Here is an 18,473-nt window from a genome sequence, read left to right on the forward strand (position 1 = left end):
TAACTACTCCTTTGACATGTCTGTCTTGTCTACACTTGACAATATGTAATTTCAGATTGGAGTTTCTTGGAGCCAGAAGTGGGTTTTGCTGTTCTGAAGTGGGTATATACTGATTTGGTGGATTTTTCTCAAGGAGATTCTTTCACACTAGACCTCATGAAGACTGCCAATAAGTTCCACCTTGATGAGCTTGTTGCAAAGTAAGGTTGCATCGTGTACAATGACAAACTTTTGTGATAAACTTCATTTTTATATGATAAAACTCTTTAGAAATTTGATTCAGTGCATAGGTGTTATAAATAATGTTACATACTCTAGTGATTTGTTAAAATTTCCTTTTTTTTATACAATGGACTGATATTATTTGTTTAGTACATAAATGAACCTTGGTTACCATATTTACAGTATAGTAGGTTTTATAATGTTGTTTATGATGATTTACTAGTTATAGACCAGTTAAGAATCATAGCTTCAGTAAATTTCACATTTTCCTGATACACTTAAAGCTGAAACTTTGTGGATCTTAGCTTTAAAATGAGCTCCTCATCCAGGCCCTGAAGGCCCAAAGGATGTTAACTATGAATTTTAAAACTGATCCTATTAAAAGTGAGAATTGTTGATAAACGTGAAGGCTCTGCTCAGGGAAGAAAGAGAACATTGTTAAAATGAATAATGAAATGGGACCTGAAAAATGTAACTACCTTTGACACACTTCATGTCAGTGACATCTTCAAAAAAATCCGGAGCATGTTAACGAACTGCCAGACTGCCACTATGGTTATAAGTCCTTGAACATGTTTTGTATGTGTGTGTGTGTGTGTGTGTGTGTGTGTGTGTGTGTGTGTGTTTGTGTTTGCATTTTTTAATGTGATCATTTGTATGCCCAAGCATTTTGTGTGTGTGTGTGTGTGTGTGTGTGTGTGTGTGTGTGTGTTTGCATTTTTTTAATGTGATCATTTGTATGCCCAAGCATATCACACTCTTCATACTAATTTGATGTTTCTTGCATGCTGCCTTTATGTTGTTGTAGTTTTAATGGCCAGCAGTATATTTCATCATAATACATATTCTTCAGTGCTATTTTTTAGTATTTGAATGGTTGTTTTAAGATAAATGCAAACAACTCCACTGCTTTCCAGAGATGGGAAGTTTTTTGAATAAATGTCTATCTAGATAAATTAATTAGTTAATCAAACATTTTACTTGGAAATAAATTATTCCTAGATAAAGGGATTCAGCCTTCTCATAAATACAAATATTTATTTGTTGTGTACTCTTCGAAGTTTTAACTAACAAATAACCCCACTTTCTTTGTTTGCATCTTGATCACTCATCTATTAGTTACAACCAGTATATGTTCCTGTATGTCAACATGGTTTCTCCCCAGGGGGCTCACTGTTCTTTCAAAAGTTCGTGTGAGGTGTAGATGGGGCCCCGAGCTACTGCAGTCCATTCTTCTTTTCCCAACTGCATTTCCTTCACGTTGCCCTCCCTCCCTACCCTCACTCCTTCCTTGTTGCCCCCTCCTTCCCCTAACTCAGTGTTCTGATTTATATCAACCTGGCTATCCACCTGGTTCTCTGTCTTGATTGCAATTTTGTTCCTTCTGCCTGTTCATTCATCCTTTTTGGCGTTTAGGTCCCTGCTTGAGGTTTAACCTCCGCTTCTAAATTTTATGTTTTTAGTGTGAGTCATTTGGGGGAAGAAGTCTCTCCCTAGCGTCTGTGGTATGGATTCTCCTTCCGCACCCTTCCTTCCGCACCCTTCCTCCCGCACCCTTCCTCCCGCACCCTTCCTCCCGCACCCTTCCTCCCGCACCCTTCCTCCCGCACCCTTCCTCCCGCACCCTTCCTCCCGCACCCTTCCTCCCGCACCCTTCCTCCCGCACCCTTCCTCCCGCACCCTTCCTCCCGCACCCTTCCTCCCGCACCCTTCCTCCCGCACCCTTCCTCCCGCACCCTTCCTCCCGCACCCTTCCTCCCGCACCCTTCCTTCCCCACTGTTACCCCCCCCCCCCCCTACACCCTGCTAGGTCACCAGCACATGTAGCCAGTCCATGTGATGGGGTGACAAGTATCCATCTGACAACACAGGATTCACACTACTGATACCTGAGCTGTTCCCTCCCCATGTATGCCAAGGAGTGGTTGTTTGTCTACCTGGAGCATAAGAACTCCCGGAAACAGCCACCATGCCAGGCTGCCCTTGCAGTGGCTGGTTGGTGTCCATGGGGGAAGCCCCTGGTCACAGAGTGGGTGGTATCGGGGCAGATGCTTGGCACATGAAGCATATTAAGCTGCAAAAATCTGACTGTTCTCAAACAGCCATCACTTTGAATGGTGAAGGATCATTGGGTGTGCTTTGTATGACCCAATGGCCTTCCCTTCCCTGGCTACACTACGGGAGGAGGATCAGGCATCTTAGGATGAAACACTTTCCCTGCTACCTCGTCTGTACTTGGATGGATGGGGACACATTCACAGCCACAAAGCCATTGTTTTTTGTGGAGTCTCTCGGTGAGATGTGGTTGGGCTCCCTGTTGATCAAAGCTTCTTTTGCCACTCAGTCTGCAGGTCTTTGTGCTTGTGATTGTCTCGGCAATGTTCCAGTGTCTATTACTCTCACCAATCTCTGAATATGGTCCCAGGGACCTCATCCTGCAAACTGATGAGGAACTCGAGGCTAATCTGGAGCACCATGGTGTTCATTTTCTTTGACGTCTGCAGAAGAGTTGCAAAGACAACCGCACCGAGACTGGTGCCTTCATTCTGGCTTTCAAGGAGGATACCCTCCCAGAGGAGGTCAAGGTTCACCGTTCTTATGCTGAGGCTCCCGTCTGGGAGCTGCTCCCCCTCTCCGGCCAAAGAAGTGCCCACCTTCTTTGGCACCTGCCAGTGATGCCACCCCCTGCCCCCCCCCCCCCCCCCCTCCGGAACCCGTCTCCCCAGCGTTTCTCAGGCTGGAAGCTTCCTACCACAATTCGGCAACGAGACGCACCACCATCTACGTGCTGAAAGGTTGCCTGCTCTCTATTGGTTCCAGATCTTGCAGACATCTGTACTCCCTCTGTGACCTGTCCTCCTTCACCTCCAAAAGAGGAGGAGAAGAAGAAGAAGAAGAAGAAGAAGAAGAAAAAGAAAACACAAGTCGCAAGACAGGGCCCCCAGTGTCCCCAGAGGTACCATCTCCCTCTCCAAAACCTGAGCCTGACATCTTATTTGTGGATGTCACCCCATCCTTGTTGTTGATGATGACTGACCGAGTGACATGACCACCTCTTGATTTATGAATGTCTAACTGGACTCTTGCCACACTGCACAGTGTAATTGCAACAGATATTATCGTGATCTATCAGAAATACAACACCTTGTTTCCTCATATTCTGCATTCTGTCTTGCTATTCAAGAAATACACTTCTGTGATGACCACTTGCCAACATTTCATGGTTATTGGGTATTCTGTCGGAACCGTGCCGGCCCTGGGGTAGCATCTGGTGGGGTCTGCACTTTGGTTCACTCAGATGTCATAGTGACTAGATCCCCTTCGTACCAACCTGGAGGCATTAGTGATTTAGAGTGCAATCGCCATTTGCAGTGTCCAACTCCCTCCAAGTAGGCCACTTCCTTATGTTGAACTGTCTACCTTAATACAGCAACTCCTGCCACGTTCCTCATCCTTGGGGACTTCAGTGCCATCCATCCACTGTGGGGGAGTGCCACTTCCACAGGTTGGGGTCTCCTAATTGACCAACTTATTACATATTTTGATTTGTGTCTCCTCAATGATGGTTCCCCTACCCACTTCACTGCTACTCATGGGACCTTTACTGCTCTCGATATCACAATCACCTCCCCAACTCTCATGGCTCTCCTACACTGGCCGTCCATGATGATGTTTGTGACAGTGACGACTTCCTGCTGATTCTGTAGTTCCCCTACTGCCACCAGGCAGACAGGCCCCCACATTGGGCATTCTGCAGGGCCAATTGGCCTTTATATGTGTCTTCTGTGCACTTCGACACCTTCCTCTCGAAATGCATTGATGCAGTCATGCAAGACGTCTTTCTCACTATTCTTCATGGTGCTGACACTGCTGTCTCCCAATCCACAGGTCTCCCTCATCAACTGGTACTATGGTGGACCAAGGATGTAGCAGTGCTATCTAGGAATGCCGATGGGTACTGCAGCGATTTAAATGACACCATTCACAGACCAGCCTCCTCACTTTTAAGTGTCTCCATGCTAAGACTCATTACCTTCTTAAGCAGAATAAAAAGGAATGCTGGGATTGCTATGATTCCTTCCTGGGGATGTATGCCTCTTCGTCGCAGGTTTGGTCCAAACTCTGTAGCCTTCTGGGCTGCCAGCAACAGTCACGTGTTAGTCCAGGGTATTAATCTCCAGGGTGATCTGTGCACTGATCTATTGGTCCTTGCAGAACACCTGGCGACACACTTCACGATTGCATCAGCATCCTCTTCCTACTCTGCTACCTTTCTCCTGTGGAAACACTGAGTAGAACAGTCCCCCCTTTGTTTCAGCCTGCACTAAGCTGAATTCTGTAATGAACCCTTCACTGAACGGGAATTCTTGCAGGTTCTTACCTCTTCATGTGACATAGCCCCAGGCCTAGATTCCATCCACAACCAGATGATCCAATACTTGGACGTTCCCCAGAGGCAACAAAACTCAGGGTCTTCAACTGCACTTGGCTCACTGGTGCTTTCCCTTCGCAATGGCGAGACAGTATAGTTACCCCGTCTTTAAGCCTGGGAAGAACACAATGTTCCTCAACAGCTACCGCCCTATTGGGTTGATGTATGTACTTTGTAAACTGCTCGAGAGGATGGTAAGCTTCAGATTATGTTGGGTACTTGAATCTCGTGGCCTTTTGTCCCTGTATCAGTGTGACTTCTGCGAAGGATGATCTCCAACTGACCTTTTACTCAGATTGGAAACAGTAGTCTGACAGGCTTTTACTAACTGCCGGCACCTTTTCACAATCTTCTTTGACCTACATAAGGTATATGACATGGCTTGGCGCCATCAAGTTTTAGTTTCCCTCCATGACTGGGCTTCAATGGCCCCATTCAGGTTTTTATCTGTAAGTTTTTATCTCACTGGATCCTCCAGGTTCGAGTTGACACTTCACTCAGTGCCCCTTAGATTCCGGAGAACAGTACCCCACAGGGTTCTGTGTTAAATATCCTCTCTTCCTCTGGCCATCAGTGGGCTTGTATTCTCTGTTGGGCCTGTGGTTACCCCAGCATTGTATGTTGACGATTTTTGCATTTGGTGTAGCTCCCACTCAGTAGCATCTGCTGAGCACCAGCTCCAAGGTGCCATGGGACAGGTCTCTGCATGGGCCACCTCCCATGGCATCCAGTTTTCTCCCTCCAAAACATGGGTCATGCATTTTTGCCCTTCACCCACAGTACAACTCGATCCATAACTTTATTTAGGCGACCAGCTTCTTGATGTTTTAGCACAATCCTGTTTCCTGGGCCTGATTTTTGATAAAAAGCTGACATGGCTGCCCTATATTCGCCACTTAAAGACTGCTTGCATGCAGAAGCTTTATGCTCTCCATCTTCTGGTGCACACACCTTGGTGTTCAGACTGTACCACTCATCTCCATGTTTACTGTGCTCTGGTATTGTGCAGACTAAATTATGAGGAGTCAGGTTTATGACTCAGCGGTTCCTTCCACTCTGCAAATACTTGACCTTGTTCACCATTGTCAGGTCATGTTGAGTCTTCTTGCAGAAGCGGGGATTCTCTCTCTGTACATGCAATGGAGCCAACTTCTGGTTTCTTACGTGATCAACTTTCACCAGTTCTCTGACCATCCCATGTACCCCGTCCTCTTTGCAAACGAGGGATGTCTCCCTCCTCTTGGAAGGAGTCTACTGTTTTATGCTGTCTACATGTTAGTCATGGGTAGGATTGCCGGTTGGACTGCATCTCACTTCTCCCTGTTGAGATCTCCATTTCCACTCACTGGAATGTGCCACATGTATTTCCTACCACACCCCCTGAGATGGTGCCTAGACCACTGATTAGGATAGATCTATTTCGGGGGTCCTAAGGTCTCTCTCACCCCTGTTGTTTTCTGGCGTCCTGTGTGTGCAACATCCTTGCAGAGTTCAAGGGTGCCACCATCTTCTACATTGATGGTTCTAAGGCAGTAGATAAGGTGGGATATGTTTTTGCATCTCCTATTGGCTTAGAACACCATTTATTGCCGGGATCATGTAGTGTGTTCACAGCAGAGCTTCTAGCCATTCACAGAGCCCTCCATTTTGTTTCTCAGGCCTCCCTTCACATGTTTTAATTTGTGCTGATGCAGTGAGCAGCCTGCAGCCTATTGACCAATGCTACTCTCATCACCCTTTGGTCTCTCCTGTCCATGCCTTCTCTCTGCCTGTGGCCTTGTCGCCTGCTCAGTTGTCTTTCTCTGGGTCTCAAGTCATGTGGGTTACTTACAACCCCCACCCCATTCCCTTTCATGATTCCAGCTGCAGATATATAGATCTACATCAAATCTATCTCTTTGCCCAAAAGTGGAATGACACTGGGTGCAATACTCCTTGCGGTAATAAAAGCCGCAGAATCAAGGAGTCTACTGTGGTTTGGTGCCCTTCCTTCCACGCCTCTTGGAAGGAGTCTACTGTTTTATGCTGTCTACATGTTAGTCACACCAGGCTCACCTATCATTTCCTTCTGCTTAACCAACTGCCCCCCACTCCTCCTCCCCACAATGCGGTTGTGGAGCCAGAGTGACAGTATCCCACACTTTGGTGGAATATCTGCTTCCTTTGGCCCTTTGTGCTATGTATGATCTTCCAGATTCCTTAATTTTAGTATTAGCAGACGATTCTCAGATTCCTCTGTGGAAGTGGTTTTTATTTCCTGATGTAACGTTTTACTTTACTCCTGGAGCAGGGGCAACATGGTTGTGGTTGGGACCTTTCTTCATGTCTTTTTAGTCTGGGACCCCCTGACCACACCCCCATGGAATGATCGCTCTTTTCTCCATTTTTAGATTTGCTCTCACCTTTTATGCCTATTACTTTAACTTTATAATTCTATGATTTGACTCCCCTGCCTAGATCTGTCAACTTTTAATTGATCCTCTTTCACTGTGAGTAACCTTGGAGTCATGGGACTGATGACCTTGCTGTTTGGTCCCATGTATCCTCTCAACTAATCAAAAGCTGTACTGAGGATGATAATGTAAATCTGCTTGTAAAATTAAGTAGTTACTTCATATTTGTAGCAGCACAAAATTATTGTGCTAAGTAAGAACTCAGTGGATCAGCAGACATTGACTCATAACTCTCCCAGAACATATACATCAAGAGGTTTAGATGAAGGTAGTTCACTCTGAAACGATATAACATTGTCATTGACCCTACTGGATGAAAAGTTTTTTGACTTCATTATGAAAGTTTAAAAGGAAAATTTATAGTTATTACATTTTTAATTGCTGACATATGGCTGTTTAAGGTGGTACTAAGTTGTTTTACTTTTTGAGCTTCTTAGAATGAAAATATAGGGAACAAAAAGTTGAACAATATTGTGCATATGCTATTCAATGAAACAAGAACAAGGATGAAAAGTTATTACAGTTACAATTAATGATTAATCCTCTAAAAAATTTTCATGGGATACGTTTGACTGTGACATGTTAAAATTTTGAAGGTTCAATTTTTATTGACATGCTGAACAGGTTATATTTTAACTTTATGGTAAAAATTTAACTAGCTAAAGACACTTACCAGAAAAATAAATGTGTTTCATAATGAGTAAGTTTCCAAACTAAAATTATTATTGCAAGAAGTAAAATATGAATGTTCAGTTGTGTGCAAAAGAAATGTTTGGAGCCCGGATCCATTGTATTGTTGGTTACCTCAGTAGATAAGACAAAAAAATTGCATGTTTGAGATCTGGAGCTCATACCTACAATCGCATAGTCACAGGGGTAGACAAATTTCAGTGTTCGGTTTAGATCCAGAAAAACTCATTGAAAGATTAAGTGATGACGTAAGTGTAGATATGTTAGAGATACACAGGAATCACAAGATATTGTATTCAGTTACTATCACACCTTTGAAATGCTGTGTACACATTAAATGTATGTGCTATAAGTGATGTTTGACATAGTGGCAGCAAAAAAGTGTATTGTGAAATTGCCGTTCAATGATTGATGGCTGTGTAAAACAGATCATGAAACTTGAAGAACAGGCACCTTACGTTGATGCATGTTTCTCACAATTTGCAACAGTTGTGTGTATGCATGACAGCAGAAAAGTAAACAGTATGCAGTTGAAAGAATGTGCAAGGGTTCGTAAGCTACCTGTTCTTAATGTTCTTGCCTACATGACATATTGTTAAAGTTGTTCGTGTAAACTGGTAGGTGTGTACAAGACCAAGTCTGTTACATTCAACATGTGTATGTGTGGAAATGTGTCTGTCCCTACATAACACAAAAGAAAATTTTTAAATGTGACACTAACATCATAAATATCATGCATTTGATGATCTAAGGCCAGTACTGACCAGTAATATAATTTATATGCATGGTGCATTAAATGAACAAAACTGATAGCCTACAGTGGTTGAAATGGTTCCATACATGAAGAAATTATCAAATTTGTTTGATCTAAAAGAACGCTGTGCAGTTATGTAGAGCTCTGGATTACAAAAATTCCATTCTATGTACTGACTACATAAGAACCTGGCATCTCTGTCCCTCTTGCTGCAGCTGTGGATAAATTGCGAGCAAAAAAATGTATTATGAATCTGTTGCCGTATGCTTGATGGTTGTACATAACAAGTTATGAAAATTGGAGAGCAGCCCCCTTAAATTTTGCATCACCCTGGCTAATTTTTACTGAGAAGGTGTTAGAACATGCTGCAGCTATTGCAGCTCTGTCTTACACACAGTTTAGAAACAAATAGGACACTAATATTGTTATTTGTGATCAGAGGGGCTAAGAACAAACTTCAAACGTATAGTAACAGGCAAAATGGGTGAAGAGTCTGAAAACAAAGTCATAACACAAAAAGAAAATTCACTTTTTTAAATTTTGAATTAGTCTGCAGACAAGAGTGACATTGTACTGTGGCAAATTTATTTTCCAAAAACTAAGGACAGACATCGAGTCATCAAATTTTTGGTGAAGAAGATAGAAGTTTAAAAGCTTTTTCTTGTCACCAAAGTGTCCATCCCTTGTTGGCTTCTTCGCTTCTTTTGCATAATTTTTTAGCTTCAAAACAGCAATATGTTACTGTTATACAGACAGTGGAGCATCAGAGGAATAGAGTTCAAACTCTTCCCCAGCTGTTAAGAACTGTGTGTTTCATAGATCTATAAACTCACTCTAAATCAACACTGTCAACAAGAGGAATAGATATTCATTGCTCCATACTTGCCCAAATTATTTAGCGCTTATTAACTCTACTACATTCAATGTATATGTGACGTAAAATTGCAGAGCTGTTTTCTCGCTCTCCCTTCCTTCCTCCTAACATCCCAGCTAACGAATGTGTTACTCCATATCTTCGATTTATGTTTTCTGTTGTTCATGTTGCTGCTTTCTCTGAGCCAATTTCACGTATTGAATGTATTTAGCAGAAATTTGTAGATGCGATGCTTTAGTGCTGCTTGCTTTGACAGCTGACCAGCTCGTATTATTTTTATGTATCCAGGTGTGAAAAAGCTCTAATGGCATCTGTGAATGTCCGTAACTGTGTAAGATTTTACACAACTGCTGATGAAATAGGTGCAAATACACTGAAAGAACACTGCTCAGGACTCATATCAGCTCATTGGGTAAGTTAGTATGATAATAACTGCAAACACGAAGTCCTAAAATTTAAAATTCATTTAGCAGATCATGCTATTAAGAGATTTTTGCATGTAAGTAAAAAGAATGGTGCCTCATTCCCCATTCCACTGTCACATTATAAGCTTACATGTATTACTTATATGAGAGCAAGTCTGTAAAGAATGAGACTCAATTTTTAATGTACAGAAAAATTGTGCCAAGCTTTCTTTCAAATTAATCTCCTCCTGAGTTATATTTAATGTCTGAAAGTGGATGTCAATCTTGTAAAGTGTTCCAAAACTCATCATGCAACATTACAGACATAACTTCTACAGTACAATTCTTTTTTACCTTAAAATAATGATTTTGCTGCCAATGAGGAGAGAATACATTAACATGAGTTTAACATCACAGGATGTAATTTGTTATTTTCATTAGAAGTGTTCTAGCTCTGATTTTCAAACTGATGTGCAGGAGGATACAGTGACTGTTGTAACTTGACATTCTTGAACTATGCTACCCAGTCAAAAGGACTTGCTCATTCAGTAGATCATTTTAATGTGCGGTTTGAGATTCCAGTTTGCACCTGGGGATCATAGTTATGAAGTCAACTTCCAGTCAGCGTTAATGATGAAAGTGAGACCTCTCATCATGCTCAACTAATTCATGGCTCGTATTCAGGGATTAACATTATTGCCACTTTTTGTGTGCAAACACATCCATGTCCATGCCAGCAAGAAAATGAATACTGCATTAAGTTTGAAAAAATTCATTACATCTCCATTGTGACCAATATTGTTGGGTGGTCGTTTCCCAGCAGTGGCAATAGCTTGAACTTAGATTGAATTATGAGTCAGGTTAAATTGTTTTTACCAAGAAAATGAAGGTTGTCACAGCCAAGATTTGCAGATGCAAGAAAAATTTCAAAGGGCCATGTGAAGATACTTTGTTTTGCTTAGGTCCACGTTAACATTTTGTACTCTTATGTAATTGAAGTTTGAATAGGGAGAAAGAAAAGAAAGGAGAAGAAACAGATTATATGAGCTGCATCAGAACTTTGTGCAGAATCATTGGTGAAAGGTGAAAATGCATGCCACACCGAGATTTGAACGCAGGATCTCCTGCTTAGTAGGCAGTTGCATTAGCCACTGTACTATCCTAACAGTGTTTATCGCAAATGTGTGGACTATCTCGGTATGCTTCCCAACTGACTTACATTCCCATCCAGTGCCATGTATCAGCAGTCCCCGTCCATGTCCTTCATGCTCGTTAATTTTTAGATTCCTGCCGGATGTTGAATGAAATGTGCCTCTGCATTGAAGGTTATGGATTCATTGCTGATCAAGGTGAACCAATTATATCAACATGTGGTGTCTGTTCTTTTTCACATGTCTGAAAGAATTGAAAGTAGGTGGGGAGTATGCCAAGATAGCCAGCACATTTGCAATAAACACTTTGTCTGGATGGTGCAGTGGTTAATGCAACTGCCTAGTAAGGAAGAGATCCCAGACTAGGCTCCCAGTCCGACACGCATTTTCACTGGTCGTCACTGATTATGCATGAAGTCCCAGTGCAGCTGATGTCATCAATCCCTTCCCTTCCTTTCCTTTCCTTTCCTTTCCTTTGCACCTTCCGTCTTCCCTCCCTACCTTCAATTACATAATATGTATCACAGCTGTGAATTCCTTGTGATGTCCTCTTTCAGACATGTCTGATGGAACAGATACCACACATTCATATAATTTTGTACTCTTTTTTATGGACAGCCTTGTGTACAAATAGCACTCGTTTCAGAATTGCTTGTCTCTCATGTAAGTAATCATTCACTACTGTATATGTGCTAGAACAAAAGGAAAAAACATCATCTCACTTTTTACTCACATAGCCCTCACATTCGCATATCTAGAAAGTTGTGTGTGCAACATTAACTGTGCCACAATTACATTTTTTTTCTCTATTGAAGTATTTTGCAAGTATTCAAAAGCAATAAATTATAGAAATGAGTAATATGTATGAATGGGACTTGTATTATAACATACAATTTGAGTATCTCATTTGTTGCAGGATGACTTCTCAAGTGAAGACTTTGCTCATATGAGTGCACCACTTCTGTACAGTATGTTCAAGTCAAAAACAGGCTTCCCATTACATGCTGCAGTTAGACTTCATAGAGAAGATGTGGTTTTTCTGTATCTTGTTGAAAACAATGCAGAAGTAAGTGTAATTTTAAAAATATTTCTTATGCATGTTTTTGATTGTTGTTAATAAAATGAGATTCTGTCGAGATATGTTCCATAGACATGGGGTATCTTAAAATATTATGGATGTTGAGTGTCATGACTCATTAGTCTTTCATAATATATGTAAGCTGTGTCCCTCCTATAATTCAGGCTCAACTAACCCAGTTAAAATTTTCAAACATTTTATAACTTCCATCAAATACAAGAACTGTGGTGCTTCACCAGGAAACTAGATCAGGGGATAGTTCATTCACAAACAAGCTCTCTCTGCAAAACTGAAGAATTTAAAGTGGTTATGTCAAAACCAAGGTTTGGTCAAGACTTTTTATGTATTCTTGGGGGGAGGAGTAGTGAGAGAGGGGAGGAGAGTGGGGGGGGGGGGGGGGGGAGGGAGAGGGAGGGAGAGAGAGAGAGAGAGAGAGAGAGAGAGAGAGAGAGAGAGAGAGAGAGAGAGAGATGGTGAACTAACATTCAGCTTTGCCAGTCCAGTCATTTATTAAATTAGCGAGAGATTTGTTTTTCAAATACATTTTTATGTAGGGTTTTTCATGCATAGCACCAGACTTCATATGAAGTGTATCTATTTCCACTCTGGTTATGAACTGTGCATAGCTGCAAAAATAAAGGAGATTGCAGCCTAGTAGCTTACACTTAAACATCTTATGGATTAATAACACTCTCTTAATAGTAATGATAGTGGCAGCCATTACTCAGTTTTAGTATTTTTCAAATGTTTTCAAACTTCAGATTAAATTTCAGTCTGCAGCAGAGCTGTGTACATTAGTTTGAAACTCCTTGTGCAGATTAACTGTGCTGGACCAGTACTCAATCTGGAACCATGCCTTTTACAAGCAATTGCTCTCCAAGTGAGCTGTTGAGAAGTGACTCGTGACCCATCCTCACAGCTTCACTTGCACCAGTACCTCTTCTCCTATGATGAAACTTCACATAAATTCTGCTGCTATTGAGTATGCAGGACTATGAAGAGTGCAGACCTATCAGTCCTTTTTTCCAATATATATAAAATATTCACTTAAAATTATCACTGACAACATATAAAAAGAAGTTGTCGTCACTGTGGGTATTGGTGAAACATGATTACAGGTGAAATAAATAAATAAAAAAACTTTTTTGCAGCTATTTTACTAGTTATTTATTCTTACAATCTGGGTTTCTGTTCATTAGCCCATTGTCATGTACTGCTAGCAAAGATCATTGCCGGTAACATTAGACAAAGGGTCAATAAATCAAAAGCTATTGTTAGTATGCTGAAAGAATGGTTCAGACTATTATAAGTGGGCTCAGAACAACTACAATATGCATCTCTATGGCACTGATTGTGTTGCCACAGCTGAGCGACATAGCTCTTTTCAGTATCTGCCGAGTCTGAACTTGTGTTTCGCATCTAATGACCTTGATGTTCGCAGGACTTTAAACCCAATCTTCCTTCCTTTTGAATAGCTCACAATAATGTTGCCAGCTGTCACTGACCTCCTTCCACCCTACAGATACTTGATCACTGCAAAGTTGTGAACAAATTTGTAGACTGGTACAATGAGTTACCTTTTTTTTATTCGTAGATTTTGAAGATTGTTTACTCAGTTTAAACAAAATGTGTTCAAACAGCCACTGAGAAACAAGTCATTTACCAGCCCTTGTTAGTATACTGAGGAATATGCACATCGGTCCTGCAGCTTCCATTGCACTTGATCAAGATAATCTGATATTCAGAATTGAAAGAAGTCGTGCAAGGAAATTGTCACCAAAACTGCACTCTCATTCCTCAGAAGCATCCGTAAACTGAAAAATTGAAGGAGTAAGTATCAAACAGATCATGTGGAACCCAGTTTTCTTTTGTGAACCACATAGGACTGTTTTCTTGTATTTTATTTATTTATTGTGACTTTTGGGTTGCAGAATAGATGATCCCCTCCCCTGTCCTCTGATATTCTTGTAACTGTGCACATCACATTGAGACAATGCTGGATCTTCTCTATGACGTATGCAATGTGCCCCACTGTGGTAGGTGTGAATTCATCATCATCCCTAGGAATTTAGTTTGACTCTTCACCAGGAAAAATTGGTTGTTTAATCTTAAGTGAGTTAGTCCCTGATGACTGAGAGCTGTAAGCCTTTAGATGCCAACAGGTATGTAACTGAAATGTTACTGTACTCATTATTCTACTTTTTTTTAAGTTGGTATCGGAAGTATAAATATGCATATATCAGCAGCATTTGTAATACTCGAATAGCTTTTGGCTTCATGGTTGCCATGTCTGCTTTGTAAACATTAAACAGAGTAGGGAATAATATCAATCCCTTTTTAAGGCCAGCAGTGGCATACCTTTGCCCTGCAATTTTATTTTTTACGTGTAAAAAGAGGGATCTCCTAACAAAAAATTTGCTCATACGTAAACAAAATTTTATGGCAATCCTATCCCAATCATTCTTTGCCCTTCAGTGTCAACAGACATCGATGCAGCATTCTGTCTTTTCTCAAATGCAGTTTGTATGTCCATAGCGAGTAGTCAGATTATCTAATGTAAAGCGATGTTTCCGAAAACAATCTGGTAGTATATTATTAGTTTCAAGCCACCATTCAAGACGATTTTTAATTAATTGTTCCAAGGTTTTTCACAATGCATGAAGAGAGTGCTATGGGTCTGTAGGAGTCGGCAGATACTGAATCCTTCGAAGGTTTCAGAATTGGTATAGTTATTTAATTGGATCGATTAAAAATCTACTCACCAAGCCGCGGAAGAAAACACACACACACACACACACACACACACACACACACACACACACACACACAAAGACTATTGCCATTGGCAAGGTTTTGGAGCCAGTGGCTACTTCTTCAGGCAGAAGGGCTGAAGGGGAAGAGAGAAGGATGAAGGGCTGAAAGGGAAGGGAGAAGGATGAAGGGCAAAGGAAAAGGACTGGAGAGGTCTAGGAAAAGGGGTAGATTTTGGGAAAGTCACCCAGAACCACTGGTCAGGGGAGACTTAACCATACAGCACTTGTTTGAGGGAGCAAGTGGTTGGTGGACATGCTCAGTCAAAATACTGTATGTGGATGACAGTGGAATTTGTAGATGATGGGGCTCCTTTCGCAGCTTAATTCGTTGATTGAGTTGAGATATGTCACTAAAACATTAAATCATTAGTGGGAAGATGGGATGTGTCATACAGTTCAGTTACTCTCTGGCTACAGGTTGGAGACAGGAGTGCACTATGATATTATACAGAATGAGTGGATATTGGAATTTTTTTTTTTTGGGGGGGAGGTTAATTCTCATTGTATGGAAGATTTTTGTCATTTTCAGAGCTACCTCACATAATTGCCCTCTTCGTTTCATATTTATCATTTAATTTTTTTACATCTTTATATATTTTATTTTCTTCGGTCTGCTTTCTCTAATCCTTACACCCATCTTACTTTCAGGGATGCTAATTTAATTTCTTATCCTTCTATCGTCCCTCTACCCCTGTTCTTTACTTCACATATGTTTCGCAGCTCTATGTAATGATCTTATCCTGTTTGCCTGCATCCCTTCATTTCTCCCTCAAGTCTTTCGTAGATGATGTACTCAGGTTACTATCAGACACAAAATATTATTCAATTGTAATTTATGATTTGTGAGATCCTAAATAAAACTAGAAGAGAAGCTAACATTAAAGCATACTTTATTAAAATAAATATTTGTACAATTTTTAAAAAATCATTTCTTACATCAGTAAAAGATGTAGTTCCATCAGTGTTCTTTTTTTTACCAGTATCTAGTCCATTATTCAGAGAGACAGATATGCAGCTCCTCATTTTCATAGTTAATGTGACTAGTTTTTCACAAAAATATTCATTATGGCTACTTTTATTTGGTGTACCATGTAATAACACTTCAGTGGTTTTTGCGATACAAATTGCGAGGTGCATGATAGAGGAACGTGTGCTAAACAGCTGTATTTTCCCAATGCATAGAAATTTATTTGTTAAATACTGTGGTCTTTCAATAAATTATTTTTTTTTGGGCATGTGCATGGGTTGTTTGTTGGTCTCGGATGGCATGGTTTATGGTAACTGTTATCTATAAACTGCATAAAATATCAGCTAGCAACAAGGCAAAAAGCTATTACGAATGTTGTAATTTTGAATACTGATGGTGATGTCAATGATACTTGCATATGCCAGTCACTTCTGCTATGTTTTGTTTTAATTGCATGTAAATGATCGACTGATGAAAGCTGTTGATTTGTAAAATACTGTGGAACTTAAATACAACAGTTAAATGATAAAGGCACTTCATGTGTCTTTTTTTCTTACTAATTATCAAGTCTTAAAATCTTATGGACATGAAGAAAAGGCAATACTTTCAGTGAAACATGATTTAGCCATGCCATTCCATTACTTCTATTTAGAAAAGCACTGAACTTCCGACAACAGTAGATCCTGTGATCCTCACATGCTGAACCATTACCAGGCCAAGTGCTGAAAACATTAGTTCATTGATATATGTAGACTTTGCTACCGGAGGCTGCGGATATATTTCATTGCATTGAAAACAAATATGACTGCCATAGCATCTGTGTGGTGATGTGATGGTTCATGTGTAGGCTTTGCCGAATTGCAAAGGTTCCCCCTACAGTAGCAGTAGGAGGTTGCTGCAGTTCGAAGGCCCTCACTTTCGGCATCATGGCAGCCTTCTTCATAGGCTGCATCAATCACAACATCTTGTGTAACCCACTGATCTTCCAGCAGAGTTTGATATATGTAGCGTTGAGCCGCACAGTCCTTCAGTTCCACATGTACAGTATCTGGAAAAATGACACGTGTAAATTTTGGCACAGAGATGATTGTGAGGTATTAAATTGAACCAAGAAGTGGAAGCATTAAGAGGAATGATAGTTATAAAACAGTGAAGCAGTGCAGAATTAGGAAGTGTTGAGAGCTATGAGCTATTTGTCATTATTGCAGTGACAAAATATAATAGTAACTGAAGAATGTCAAAAAGGTACTTCTATTCTATTTTCTCTCTCTCTCTCTCTCTCTCTCTCTCTCTCTCTCTCTCTCTCACACACACACACACACACACACACACACACACACACACACACACACACACACTCTTTCTGCTCAACTGATTGTGATTTACATTTATATCCATATTGTTAGCTTTGCCCAACACCTAAAAACTTCTGTGAATCTGTTGTTTTGTGCATTTCCATCAATTTTTCTCTTCATTCTATAATGGAGCGTAGTATTCCTGTATAGTCAACACTTCCATACTAGCAAAATCTTTGTAATGTACATTTGATGCTATAATTGACACAATAGTTTGTAGTGTATGTGTAGGATTGTGGAAATTTAGCACTGTTTTTCTAGTCAGCTCTGTCTTGGCATTATAACTATATTTCCTTGGCAATCCACACAGTTTGTGATCATTAAATGTTCTTTCCCAAGACAGAATTAATCCAGTCAGCTATTTAACTTAACCATAGTTAACACATTTAATTGTCATACTTTTCGTTATATAAAACAATTCTCTGAATTTTTCATGTTTTCTTCTTCCAGTCTTTAACATTCTTTCTCTCTTGATTTTTGCTGTTATATTCAAATTAGTTATTGAATAAAATTAGGACATGTGTGTTAAGAGCTGTTGTACTGCTCTACAATGGAAGACAGTTTACTCTGTAGTGTTTGAAGTAGTTTGTATAAACCATTAAAGAATGTCTGCTTGCTTGTTACTTTTGAAGTATACAAAAGTTCAAAATTTTCCATTGGATGCTATTTAGGAACCATCTAGATGCTTTACAGTGAATATTCACACTACTATTTCAACCTACCTGTGTGGGCAATATCATACGATATAACTTGTGTGGTATTGCGTGACGTGAGTAACCACCAGTGGCGTAGTTTCTGATCTGTACAGCTTGAAGAGAGATTGGGAATTTGATCCAAGAAATTGGCACAGTGTTTTTGTTATGGCATATGACACTTTAAGTGTTCCATCAGACTGGTATATTAATCCAGAATGAGATTTTCACTCTGCACCGGAGTGTGCGCTGATATGAAACTTCCTGGCAGATTAAAACTGTGTGCCCGACCGAGACTCGAACTTGGGACCTTTGCCTTTCGCGGGCAAGTGCTCTACCATCTGAGCTACCGAAACACGACTCACGGCCAGTCCTCACAGCTTTACTTCTGCCACTATCGAGTCTCGGTCGGGCACACAGTTTTAATCTGCCAGGAAGTTTGATATATTAATTTCAGTAACCATGTTCATGGTGTTTTAGAGGCGTAGGCTTGATGGTGACACCAAGTTTTATCTTGTCCCTCCTCTATCATCATCGTCGTCTTCGTCATCATCATCATCAACAACAACTGGAAGTTATGTACATACA

General features: G+C 40.6%; 1 protein-coding gene across 3 annotated transcripts in view; it reads left to right on the forward strand.

The window, feature by feature from the left end:
- LOC126419351 (rabankyrin-5) overlaps positions 1–18,473 on the forward strand; it is a 599,595-nt gene that overhangs the window by 105,832 nt on the left and 475,290 nt on the right. For all 3 annotated transcript variants that reach the window (XR_007575992.1, XM_050086537.1, XM_050086536.1), the window contains exons 4-6: positions 56–200; positions 9,714–9,837; positions 11,897–12,046. Coding sequence is in view for 2 of the 3 variants with exons in the window: in XM_050086537.1 (XP_049942494.1) it covers positions 56–200; positions 9,714–9,837; positions 11,897–12,046 (419 nt within the window). In the remaining variant the exon portion in view is untranslated. The remainder of the gene's footprint in view (positions 1–55; positions 201–9,713; positions 9,838–11,896; positions 12,047–18,473) is intronic.

Source organism: Schistocerca serialis, chromosome 9, assembly GCF_023864345.2.
Source record: "Schistocerca serialis cubense isolate TAMUIC-IGC-003099 chromosome 9, iqSchSeri2.2, whole genome shotgun sequence".
In the NCBI taxonomy this organism is placed as follows: Eukaryota; Metazoa; Arthropoda; class Insecta; order Orthoptera; family Acrididae; genus Schistocerca; species Schistocerca serialis.